We start from the raw sequence: 13,058 nt of genomic DNA on the forward strand, positions 1-13,058 counted from the left end.
TCTCATCAGGTATTGACCACACACTTCGAAAATTAGTTTTCTAGTCATAAGAACTAAAGAACTTGGGTTAAGTGGTCCATTTTTTATTAAACTGCCAGACCAACTCAGAATACAGGTCTCTGTATCTAATTTGCCCGATACCAGCATACCAATTTGTTTATTTGCATTATTTATAATCTGCCTTTCTGAAACTCAAAGCAGGTTACAAAGTCTGGATCAACACAATCAACAGGACATCCAATGAACCAGAGGTCCTCAACCTTATTGAGCCTGTGGGCACCATTAGAATTCTGACACAGGGTGGCAGGAGTAACTACAAGATAGATGCTGTAGGAGGTGGAGCCATACAAACACCCAAAGAAAGTTCAAGTGCTGGTGAGAAGAGGGGTGGTTTTAAAAATACACTGGGGAAGAAAACAAAAACAATGTTGGCAGCAGCTGTTTAATTTGCACGGTCAATCAGATTTCCAGTGGCCTATCAGAAGCTATGCTGGGCAAGAGCCCCACCTGGCTCCACCCACTTTCTGAAGTCACTTGGTGGGCACCAGGTGAGGTATTGGTGGGCACCATGGTGCCCATGGGCGCACCACTTTGGGGACCTCTGCAGTGAACAATAGGGTTTGGACTACAGAAATCTGAAACAGCTGAAAGAAAGCATAAGCATTTAAACACTGCATGTTAAATAATGTAGAAATTAGGGGTGGGTGCAAACCAAATAACAAAACAAAATTTGTGAAACTTGGTTTGTTCCACCCTGCCCTCATGAGTCCCATGAACCTCTCAGGTTGGCAGACATGCTGGTGCTGGAAGTGGTGTTTGGAGAAGGCATTTAAAGAGACTGGGGTTTCTCTAAATTAAAAAAACATTTAAAGGGAATGTTTCCTTTAAATGGTTTTTGCAAGCCATGTCACTCACAAGTGAAGTAGGTGGGAAGGTATTTAAATACTTTGTTAGCTGACTTGCTAAGTGGTGCCTTGGTGGCAGCTTGACTTAGCAAGTGAAGGCGTTTAAATGCCTTCTCAGTGCTCTTGTGATGCATGATTCAGCAGAGGTCATTTAAGGGTTCCCTTTAAATTTCAGCGATCCCTCTCGCTTCTCTCCTCCCTTGGATGCAAGCCATTTCATCAGTGCCTCTCACTCCCCCCTCTGCTTGGAAAGGATGACTCAGAAAAGCCATTTAAAGGGAACATTTCCTTTAAATTGTTTTTGAACGATCTCCCCCTCCCCTTTCATTTTGCTGGCTGGGGAGCTGCCTCCAGCAGAAAAGTGGGAGGGGAAGATCCATGGACCTCAGAAACCCAAATTGGTTCACAAAGGGGGGGGGGGAGGTTCATGCCCATCCCTATTAGAAATGAACATACTTATAACAACAAAAAGTGTGAACTATACATAGTAGTATACTCCAGAATCCCTGTCCCTGGGTAAATGAAACCTAGCTGCATGAGCAAGAGCACTTTGGCTAGACAATTTGTGCTGCAGAATTGTTATTTGTTTGGAGACAGAAAATATTTTGTTCAACTGCCTTGGTCTAGAATATGCTAAGCAGCATCTCTTCCTTGAAAAGTCTACACAGCTTTCCACAGACAGCCAGTTTGGTGTTGTGGTTAGAACTGAGTTGTGGGAGAACTGAATTTGATTCCCCATTCCTCCACATGCAGCTGCTGGTGTGACCTTGGGTCAGCCACAAGTTCCCTCGGAGCTGTCCTTTCAAGAGCAATTCTCCCAGAGCTCTCTCAGCCCCATCTACCTCACAAGGTGTCTGTTGTGGAAACAGGAAAAAGAGATTGTAAACTGCTCTGAGACTCAGCGTGCAGGGAAAGGTATAAATCCAAACTTTTCTTTTTTCCAGATTGGGCTGGAAGTAGTGATGCTAGCCTCTAGGGAATCCCCTGACTTATTACACATCTCCACATTATAGAAATCAATTTCCCTGGATGCTTAGAAGATGGTCTTTATGGCACTGTACCCCACTGAGTTCCCTGTCCTCCTCAGGCTACATCCCCAAATCTCCAGGAGTTTTGTAATCTGGATCTCACAATCCCATACCCATTCCCCACTGGTGGCCAGGGGGGATCTGGCAACCCTAGCTGGAAGATATTGGGGGGGGGGGGAGCTGTTTTCTTCTGAGATGGAAAATCCATGCGGGGTCATACATATTTGTAGCTTGAGAAGTGAACCCCAGACTTTTAAATTTAAATTTTATTTTATTTATAGTGCAGCTCCTTCACTGGCTCTGTCCTAGATAGTCCAGGCTAGCCTAATCTTGTCAGATCTCATAATCTAAGTATGGTCAGCCCTGGTCTGCATTTGAGTGGGAGACAATCAAGGAATTCCAGGGTTGCTATGCAGAGGCAGGCAATGACAAACCTCCTCTGAAGGTCCCATGCCTTGAAACCCTTTAGGGTTAGAGTTGCCATAAGACGACTCCATCTTGATGGCACTTTCCACCACTTTCCTTACTGATCATTCTGGTGGGGCAGAGGGGCCACACTTTGGACCTCTGAAGGTTTCTGATAACCTTTTAGGTCCTGGACCCTATAGGAAGCCCCCTCTTTAAAAAGTTCATGCCTAATTGTGTCATTGATAATGCTTAGCCTTAAAGGTCTGCTTTCCCCCCTACCAACTCCCCAGTAGCTCTCTCTATACGAAAGCATCTTTAAATCTATATGTTTTACAGAAGGTCATGCTTCAGTTATAAGAAATAATATACAGGATTTAATGTGTTGCCTTGTGTTACAATTACATTTTGATTTTCTTTTCTAGGGTTGCCAGGTCCAATTCAAGAAATATCTGGGGACTTTGGGGGTACAGCCAGTAAACTTTAGGGGCAGACCCAGGAGACATTGGGGTGGAACCAGGAGCAAGGTTGTGACAAGCATAATTGAGCTCCAAAGGGAGTTCTGGCCATCAACACAAACCTTCTAAATGCCTTCCCTCCACTGGAAATAATGAAGGATAGGGGCATCTTCTTTGGGGACTCACAGAATTGGATCCCCTGGTCCAATCTTTATGAAACTTGACAGGTGCTTTGAGGAGAGGCACTGTATGCTATGCTGCAAATTTGGTGTCTCTACCTGAAAAAAACAGCCCCCCAGAGCCACAGATCCATTCCCCATTATACCCTATGGGAATTGGTCTCCATTGGGAATAATGGAGTACCCAGCAGACATTTCTCCCCCCTCCCCGCCTTCTCATGACCCTGAAGCGAGGGCAGGGCCTCCAAACCTGGGGATCCCCTGCCCCTACCTGGGGATTGGCAACGCTATTTTAAACCAAGCTGTTGTTTTTTAAAAGAGGCACTTACTGTAATTGAAATGTTCAAAAAGAGAATTTAAACCCAATTTTAATTTCAAAAATACAACATTAATTGGGGGAAAATAGATTTTTAATCCATTTGGCCGTACAAATTTCAATGCTCGCTCAGTGGATATGGAGGGTGGCCTCTGTAGAGAGTCTGTCCCTTTTCTAAGGATTAGATGCATTTATTTGCTGTGTTGCAGGTTTTCTTAACTCCAGCTATGGTTGGTCAGGGTGGGTGCAGTGGGGGAAGAAGGGCTTGCTTTTCCCTATAGGTCCATCTCGCTTCAGTGAGGTCTGGAATGTTTTGCCTTGTGGGGTGTGTGTGAGGGGAGGGCTTCTTTATTTTCCTCCTCCCCCAGAAAGAACATTGTTCTCTCAGTATGTGCCTTGGATTTGGATTATTATTATTTTTTTTTAATTTTAGCAATTGCCAGCTGCCTAATATGTCCTCTCCGAGAGAGCTTTTTATCTTACCTTCTTCCCCGGCAAAAGGATTTGGTCAACCTTTCTTCCTCTCTCTCTCTTTAAATAATTCCAAGAACAGATCCTTTCAGTGGGAGGTGCCCCGCCCCTGAGAAAGCAACATCTCTGTGCAAGACACGTTGCCTTTGAAGCTGGTTGGAGAGGCGAGAGCTGCCATGAAATTAACATGATGCTCCAATCTGAATTGGCAGAAGAGGGCTGGGGAGTGTGAGGAGAGAGAGATGGGAAGCAACATTGAAATAGCAAGGATAGGGTTTAGCCAGTGGCTCTTAGAAAGTCTGGTACCTTATGGAGACTGTGCCTTCTCACAGCAGTGTGGCTGTGCCCAAGAAAAGGGGAAGTTCAGGTATTTCCCAAGGGGACATCTGAACCCCTCTTCACCCATTCAGTGGCCAGCAGAGCAATCCTAAGCAGAGTTCTGCCCTTCAACGTCTGCTGAAATCAAAGGGTGTAACTGCTTAGGATGACACTGGAAGAGACTGAGGCTGATTCCGCACTAAGGTTGCTTTGGGGCAGGCTTTCATTTCTCCCCAGAGCTAGCTGGTGATTTCTGACCAGCTGCTCTGTGCTGCTGTTTTGCCCCGAGGCAACCCGCAGTTTGCCGCAGAGCAGTGTAAACCTGTTTTTTTCAGAAATGGAAGCCTGTCCCGGAGCAACCTTAGTGCAGAATCAGCCTGAGAGGAGAACTAGGGAGTACCCAGTCTGATCTTCTCTCAGAATGAAACCTCCTATTGGCCTAAGCCCAGCCTTTGCCACCTTTCCCTCTTGACCACATCAGCCTCCCCAAATATGGAGCAAATGTTGACCTACCTACCTCACAGGATTGTTGAAAGGATTCTAGCAAGGTGATGTATGTGAAGTCCTTTGAAAACTATGAAGCAGTAGATGGGGGCATTGTTGTTATATACTTTTCTGCCTCTCCTATTCTCCTGAATGGAAGAGCTGGGAACCGGTTTCTAGCACAGCGAGCTGCCTAAGTGTGAAAAGGTAAGCTGAGGTTAACGGGCACTAACCCCCAGCCTCCTTGCAAAATACCTAAAGTCAAGGCCATCCACCAAAATCAGTGTCTGCAGCAGGTCTCGTGACAAAGCAGTGTTTCACCCAGGGTGCATCATAAGCGCATGGAAACAATTGTGGCAGGATGTTTGATTGCCTGTGTATTAGTTACACAACTACATGGTGATCTGCTGTTTGGCTGATTTGCAGACATCCTGAACAAGAGCTAGGATTGCAAGCTCCATGTTCCGAGCAGATGTTTGCTGCCATTTCCTGCTTTTGAGCATTCCCTGGAGAATCTGAAGACAGTCTGCTTAGCTTGATGGTCAAATGTCCTTGGGTGTAATCCTCACCTCACTGTTCTTATCGCTTGTCATTGCTTGCGAAGCCCAGAATTGTTTTTGATGCTGGGTTATTTTAATGGCCGAAAGCCAGATTTCTTTCTCTCCCCCTGTCACCAAGGAACACATAGGCCTTGAGGAATCCCAAGTGATATATCAGGGCAGCTGCTGTCTTTTACAGGGTGAGCATCTGTCCTGCAAGTAGCAAATCAGCTCCCTTCCCCCCTCCCAAAGGGCCATTCTATCTTATGGTCCCATAGAATACAATGGATACAATCCCTTATTGATTGGGATACAGAAAAGGATCATTTTACACTGGTGCTCAACCCTTTACACAAACAGTATCCTCAAGCATCTTGAAAGGAAGGGACAGTTGATGTCATATGCAAAATGCAAGGGATATATTATGGAGCATTCCTATGTCTTTTGGGGAGGCTTTTTGAAGGTAGATCTGATGTTAAGTTTACATGTGACTGGGAGCCTTCTGGCCTGATGCTAAAGTCCATCTGCAGCCAACATGTCCCTCTCTCTGTGTTTCCCTCCCCACTCCTCTTTTGCTGGGAACTGGGTCACTGTGCTGCGACTGTTCCTCCGCACCTGTTTCCAGCTGCCTACGTTCAAGGGATGAAGCCTGACTCCCAAGCTGTGGAACAGAGTCAGAGAGGCTGGACAAGCTGCACTGCCATACGCTGGGCAGAGGCCTGGAGAGCTTTTTTTGTTTTTTGTTTGGGCTGTGTCTGTCTAATCATCATTTGCACCTTCTGCTCCCCAGGCTCATTCTTTTCCCCCATACATGTTGTGTGTTTGTGCATACACATACACATTCTGCAGCCAGCAGTTGCCCTTTGCTGCTCTTGAATGTTGCAGTTAATGAATTAAACAATCCTGTGAACAGAGCTAGGCCTCAAGGCAGTAGCCATTGCTTTTCATGAGGACCCGACTGCGAGCATCACACTTTAACCATAGTTAGCAGCAGCTCTCTTGCATGTTGCCTTAACCGTGGCTGACCTCTCAAGCTTCCAAGTGGAGAGACAGGAAGCTGCTTCAACCATAGTTTGCTTGTTGCAGACGTAATTCTTAGCCATGGCTAATGTGTTTTGCAAACTGCTATTAAATCATTCCCTCCCCTCCCTCATGCTGTTGATTGGGGGTCATAAATTCTGTATTCTGGTGCCATGCAGATATCAAGTACTTACGGTTTTGGTATTTTAGATTGTTTTTTAAGACTTTATTTCATTTTATTGGTATTGTTTTTGATATTTTAGACAGGTCTGGATCTACATGGTTTTTGAGGGGGGGGGCAAAATAAAAAAATGGCGCCCCCTTATGGGCCATTCTATCTTATGGTCCCATAGAATACAATGGACTCTATACCCAATTTGGCGCCCCCCCCTCTGTCGGCGCCCGGGGCAAGCAACCCCTCTCCCCCCCTAGATCTGGCCCTAATTTTAGATTGCTGTGCTCCCGACCAGCAAGGCCACATGTGTGGCCTGGGACTTGGGCAGTGTGTGTGCATATCCCAAGCTATCCAACAGCCAAAGAGGGCAGGCAGCAATAACACTGTGCCCTAAGTAGCTGCTGGTTGTCCCTGCCCTCCAACCCTCCCCAGAGACAGGCCAGCATTGGGCTGGAGCAGGCCCCTGCTACTGTGCTTGGCCCTGGCCTGTTCCTTCCTTCCTTCCATCCAGCAGAGGCGGGGTAGCAATGGCTGCCCTCACTTTTACTCCTCCCTGCAGCACTGCAAATGGGACACAGGTGGATCTGGATCCCTGCTTTATATTGTTTTGATATTTTTGGATGATATTTTTGTACACTGTGGGGAAGGGCAGTATAGAAGTTTAATGAAATAAATAAATAAATAATAAACCATGGCTTTGCATTTTTGTTTTCTATTGTGGAGTATTATGAAGGCAAGAGATAAGCAGAGGTGGTTTGCCATTGCCTACCTCTGGATAGCAATCCTGGACTTCCTTGGTGGTCTCCTGTCCAAGCACTAACCAGGGCTGATCTGGCTGAGCTTTTGAGATTTGATGAGACTGGGCCAGTCAGGGCTGCTCTGGTTGTATAAAAAGCTTGAGTTATGCCTGAGTCATATGCTGGAATAAGAATATGGAATATGAATCTGTCTGATAGCACAGGAGTGCACAAGGCTTCTACTTGCTGCTTTTATGCACCTGGAAAAGGGACTGTAGGGGATATGAAACTGTCTTTACTCATGAAAGGGAGGGATGCCATGATAGGTTTGGCCTTCCTACTGGCCCAACTATGTAGAATGTTGTTGTTCAAAAAGAAAATTCCTTTTCTAGGTAATATTTCCAATTTTAAGAAGCAGCCCTGCCACTGCTTCCACTTTGCTGCAAAGATTTTGTAACATGCTTTTTGGCACGGAATGATTGCCACTCTGATCAACATTTGGCAAAATGTATAACGGCACAGTGCCTCTGATCCCATGTTTGTGCCCCACCTACTTCCTGCACAGTCATGGAGCGAGCCTCGAAGGCACTTTATAAGATAAAATCATACCTGCTCACAGTAATTAAAGAACTGAACAATTAAAAAAAGCACAGATGAGATCAGTAAGCCAGCAGTAAGAAAACCAGCTTAGCTTGTAACTGAAAAGAACACAGTCTTTGGGGGACAGGCCATACAATGCATTTCATTTGTTGAGGGTATGGGGCCTTTTTGATTATGGCACCACAAATGTTGATTGCTGTCCTGAGGGACACTTGCCTGAGCTCTCCACTGTTAACTGTTTTGAAGAGGATGGGAACAGGGGTATTTTTGTAGCAGGAACTCCTTTGCATATTAGGCTACAAACCCCTGATGTAGCCAATCCTCCAAGAGCTTACGGGGCTCTTAGTATAGGGCCTACTGTAAGCTCCAGGAGGATTGGCTACATCAGGGGTGTGTGGCCTAATATGCAAAGGAGTTCCTGCAACAACAAAAAATCCCTGTGAAACCTGCCTATTCCTCCAGGCCTTCAGTAGACCCTTGATGGATGCTTGATCTTATCAGTCCTATTAGGGTCAGCCCTGGTTTGCTATGTAGGGGCTGGCGATGGCAAACCACCTCTGCTCCTCTCTTGCCTTGAAAACTCCTTGAAGGCTTGCTGCTAATTGGTCACTACTTGGTGGTGTGTTATTATTATTGTTGTTGTTAGCTTTGCTGCTTTATTTGCACCTGACTTTGTTCATGGCTGTGTTCTGAATCTGAGCTTTATTGGACTTCATTTTTAATTTTTTTAAAAATATATGTGATACATTTCTTAGAGAGCTTTATAATGCAGGTGTTTTGATAAGCTGAGATGAGAAAATGAGTTTCCCTTGGGCCGATTAGATTGGATAGCTTTGCTCACATTCGTAGTTTTGCTTGCAATGAAGTTGGCAGATTTATAGATTATGAAGGGCATTGTCCCAGGGAAAACAAGGCTTCATCTAGACTGAGGTTTTCTGTAGCATGCCGCCTCTTCTCTCCGCTAATGGCACACTCCAGCCTCAGTTGGTTGAGTCAGTCTGCAGGTAGTGGAGGGCAGTTGAAATGCCTGGGTTTAGGAAGGGGAAATCAGCCTGTTAATCCCTCCCTATCCAGGATGTCAACTGTGATATCTTGACCACTGGGTTGCTTTTTGTCTCATTTTCCATAATTCGTATCCTGCCTTTTTGTTCAAATGTTCTCAAAAGCATAGTAAAAAAATACAACACCAAGCCTCTGGAGAAATAGCCCTTGATTCTGGAAGGTGCTGTCCAAGTATCTGCTGCAACAATCTCTAGTAAGGGGAACTACTTACTATACGTTTCAGAACTGGTTCAAGAAATTTGGTGCCTGGGATGAGAGGTCCAAATGTCACCCTCCCCACAACTTTCATGGGACATGTTCAGCCAGGAAAGTCATCTCCATAAACCTCATGCTTGCTGAAATGAAGTAAGATTGCACCAGTGTGCATTGCGGCTTGTGGGAGAGTTTTCATGTTGGTTTGCATCCTCCTGTCTCCTACCAGAACTTCATGCCCAAAGCAGGTAGCTTCACTCCCACAGCACTCTGTGCGGGTGAGGTTGTTGTCTTCTACAGAGCTTGCTAACTGCTGAAATGCTGTTGCCTCATGCCTTGCACCATCTTGCTCCAAGTGGGGTTATTACTCACCTGTGTGGTCCTCTTTTCTTCCAGATCTCTGACATCTACATTAGCGGCGAGTCTGGAGATATGTCCGCCAAAGAGAAGCTCCTTCTATGGACCCAAAAAGTGACAGCAGGTTATGTGGGACTGAAGTGCACCAATTTCTCATCCTGCTGGAGCGATGGAAAGATGTTCAACGCAATTATCCACAGATACAGGTATGAGTCACATCCCCTGGTAGCAGGACCCCATAAATTGTACTAGAGGTACAAAAAGTTCTAGAGGTAACATGACCTGTTCTGTAAAATTTGAATTGATGGAAGCGTGAATCCCAAGTTTGGGAATTTCCAGTTGAAGCTTGGCCGTTGTGGATCCTAAAAACAATCAAGGTTTAAAACAGTTCCACAGCTAAACATTCTACCCATATGTCACTTGACTCAGTCTTTAGTGGAATGTTGGGTTTGGTTTTGTGGTAAATTTCATGTTCCAAATTTTATGCTCCAAATTTGAAATACTAGGAACAAAAACGTATTGTGTTCCTGCTTGTCCAGTAATCTGTGGGATATCTGTGTGGCTAGTTCAGCTTCATATTCATTTCATATCCCTGTTTCCAGAGAGAGAGAGACAAAGACTGCAGAGAGAGAGAGAGACAAAGACTGGAATCTTAAGAGCATTTTCCTAGGAGTACATCCTACTGATTAATGGGACATACTTCTGCTTAGGATTGCTGCAGAAGCCTGTCTTTCCAGACTTTCTTGCAAAATTGGTGCCCTGGAGGAAAAATATATCCGTTTTTTACTTTTTAGGGAATTGCTTAGGAACCTGGGTTACACCTTGATTGCCCTGTTGTGAAGGGGAGAGATTGAAATTTTCAGATTTTTTAAGTAGTTCGGATGTCTTAAACTACAAAATGTTTTTCCAGAGGATTGAGGAGGGATGTCCTCTTCTTCTTCTTGCCTTAGCAGAAATTTCAGGCAGCATCAGCTTGCAAACTCACCACCTTTTTGTTGTTTCCTGCAGGCCAGATCTTGTGGATATGGAAAGGGTGCAGATTCAGAGTGGCCGAGAGAATCTGGAGCAAGCCTTTGAGATTGCAGAGCGGCTTGGGGTAACCAGGTTGCTGGATGCAGAAGGTGAGGGGGAAGGCTGTGGGGCTAAAGGTGTGGTTTCAGGGTTGTGATATGGCCTTCCATAGGGAATTCAAAGGATTCATATGGGTCTAGAGATCTTTGTTAGAAAAAACCCTGTCCACATCACATTTGAAGGGTTAGATCTGACTTCCCTTCACATTGGCTCTCTCTGAGGAAGGATTAGATGGCAACTCTGTGCTGAAATGACATGTTGTCTCTGAGTAGGCCAGCCAGTCTTTAAAATCCAGGTACCATATTTCAGGTTTATGCCTCTGCACAGAGGAAAATTAATGGTGTATAGGCTGAGCCAGTCCTTGCCCAGATGACTAATGTTTTTCTGAACAAAGCAATAAGAGGTTAGGATCTACACAATTAATTGGATATGAGATCATCTGTTGGATTGCTTATAGTAAAAAAGATCTGCACTGATTAATCCATTCAGGTTTGTATTGAAAATGTCCAGCTGAATATCAAATCTTAGAGCTGATCTATTTCGCTTTCTCTGTAGAGGCAGAGCCCATTCTAGAAACCCCCAGAACTGTGTGATGGGGAGGTTTGCATGTCCACTTGTTACCCTGTGAGGGATAAAAAGCTGTCTTCAAATAACAAATGAGCATATTGGAGGATTCTAAACTTGCCGTCTCTCCATCCTGGTAGTTTTCCATGTGCACAGAGTGCATTTTTTTTAATGTTGGCGTGCTGAAGGTTTGAATGGGTTACCACCTGCAGCCTGGCATGGTGAATGGCCTAGGAAAACCAATATCCTCTAAATCTGCTGTGTGTGAAGAGCAGTTCTCTTCATGGCCACCAAAACAGAAGGTAGCATTCAGGCTTCCTTTCTTCTGACTTCTTGCTTCCTTTTTGTCTCAGATGTGGATGTCCCATCCCCTGATGAAAAATCTGTGATAACTTATGTGTCTTCAATTTACGATGCCTTTCCCAAAGTCCCGGAGGGAGGAGAAGGGATCAGTGCCACAGTAAGTTCTGCTGCTATGTGTTCAGTCTGGTTTGAATATCTCATCTGTTGCCCTGCTGAATTTTGGAAGTGGGGCAGTCCAAAAACACTTTATAGAATGGCAGTAGTGGGGTACATACGCATACACAGGAAAGATTAGTTGAAATTATCAGGAAGCATGGACACTCGTCTCCTACCATGTCAGGGAGAGTGATTCATATTTCTAAAAGAGGCTTCATTGTCTTCAAATACTTTAAAATATGTCAGGATGAGGAGAAAAGATAGATTTGTCCTTTTGGCAGTGGACTGGGGGGGAAAAGGAGGAAGCAGTACCTGGCTAAGAAGGAAGTTACTCTTATTCATTAAAAAGTCCACTGAAGATGGAAGTCCAAAGGAAAGTGGGCAGCCACCAGTCAGGGATGCTTTTACAGGTATAAAATATCTGACATTGATGGACCAAAGGTATGATTCAGTATAAAGCGGCTTCATATGTTCATATGTTCAATGGAGGAGGGATGAGGTACATATGCTGGCTTGATCTCCTTAGTGGAAGTGGGGAAGGAGTTAAGGGTAGTAGAGAAACTAGTGACCCATTTTCTTACTTTTCAGTTCTGGGACCCAATTCCAAACCTGGTACATAGCACACCATGGAATGCAATTGTGCATGAGTGAATGCATGTGTTCACCATGGTACTTCTAGCAATGATTCGGTTGTGATGGAGGTACCACTATATCCCATCCTCTGTCGTTCAGATTGAAGCCTTGCTTCTTGCTGGTTCCTATTTCTTGTCAATGCTTTTCAACAGCTTTTCTGCACAAACTTGTACCCAAGGCAGCGTACAGTGGTGGTGGAAAGTGCTGTCAAGTTGTATCCAACATATGGCAACCTATGCCATTGCCTGCTTCTGTGTGTATCTATCAGCCAGGGCATCCTTCCATCACCCAATCAATGACTTTTCCCAAAAACCACAGATTTAAAATTGGTCAATAGTTGTTTGAACCATCCTTGGATAACTGGCTTTTTTCAGTATAGTAACATCCCTGTTCAAAGGGCCAGAAAGACTTCTCTCTGTTATGGACTGATTCATTATGTTAAACATACTCTTGGCCAGATTTTATTACCCGGGAAGAAAGAGGACCTATTGTAATTTACAGGCAGCAGGTTAATTTCTCCAGTGGGGCAAAAAATACAACCACAAAAAAGAACTCTGCCAGCATCCGTCGGAAAGATAGATTTGAATCTGTCCATAACAACTAGATTAGGTGTTCCCAACCCCTCTGTTCTCAAGTTAGCATTCAAATCATGTGGGATCAGAAAAATTATATCTGCAGAGAATCTCTCAAAATATTCACTGTATATGGCCAAATTCCTGTCTCCTAAGGAATCCATCCTAGGAGTCATCAGATTTCAAACCATCCTAAATAATTTATCGGGATGAGATGCCTTGGAGGGGGAAAAAAAGAACTTATTTTCATCTATCTGCACCTACTCATCAGCTTCCAAATGAGCTCTGTGACATACTCGCTATGATTTACTGTAGCTTGCCTACTGAGGGCTAGAAGTACAGATCCATCCAGGGAGGGGCCCTGTTCTGCTCCTCAGGAGCTCACCAAACCAGGGAGCTGAGAGTCCTATTTGGCAGCGGGGAAAAGAATACCAGGAAGTGATTTATCAATTGTTCTGTGAAGGATTTGCAAGTCCTGTTCCCTCCAGTCCTGGGAGCTTTGAAAAGCTCCATG

General features: G+C 44.8%; 2 protein-coding genes across 18 annotated transcripts in view; one reads left to right on the forward strand and one right to left on the reverse strand.

The window, feature by feature from the left end:
* Window positions 1-13,058, reverse strand: part of AK2 (adenylate kinase 2) — a 436,257-nt gene that overhangs the window by 276,947 nt on the left and 146,252 nt on the right. The gene's annotated exons all lie outside the window — the stretch shown is intronic.
* The window catches only part of MACF1 (microtubule actin crosslinking factor 1), a 414,929-nt gene that overhangs the window by 185,926 nt on the left and 215,945 nt on the right, over window positions 1-13,058 (forward strand). For all 17 annotated transcript variants that reach the window (XM_060258444.1, XM_060258431.1, XM_060258437.1 and 14 more), the window contains 3 exons: window positions 9,285-9,451; window positions 10,254-10,366; window positions 11,234-11,340. In XM_060258444.1, coding sequence (XP_060114427.1) covers window positions 9,285-9,451; window positions 10,254-10,366; window positions 11,234-11,340 — 387 coding nt within the window. The remainder of the gene's footprint in view (window positions 1-9,284; window positions 9,452-10,253; window positions 10,367-11,233; window positions 11,341-13,058) is intronic.

Source organism: Heteronotia binoei, chromosome 17 (genome assembly GCF_032191835.1).
Source record: "Heteronotia binoei isolate CCM8104 ecotype False Entrance Well chromosome 17, APGP_CSIRO_Hbin_v1, whole genome shotgun sequence".
In the NCBI taxonomy this organism is placed as follows: Eukaryota; Metazoa; Chordata; class Lepidosauria; order Squamata; family Gekkonidae; genus Heteronotia; species Heteronotia binoei.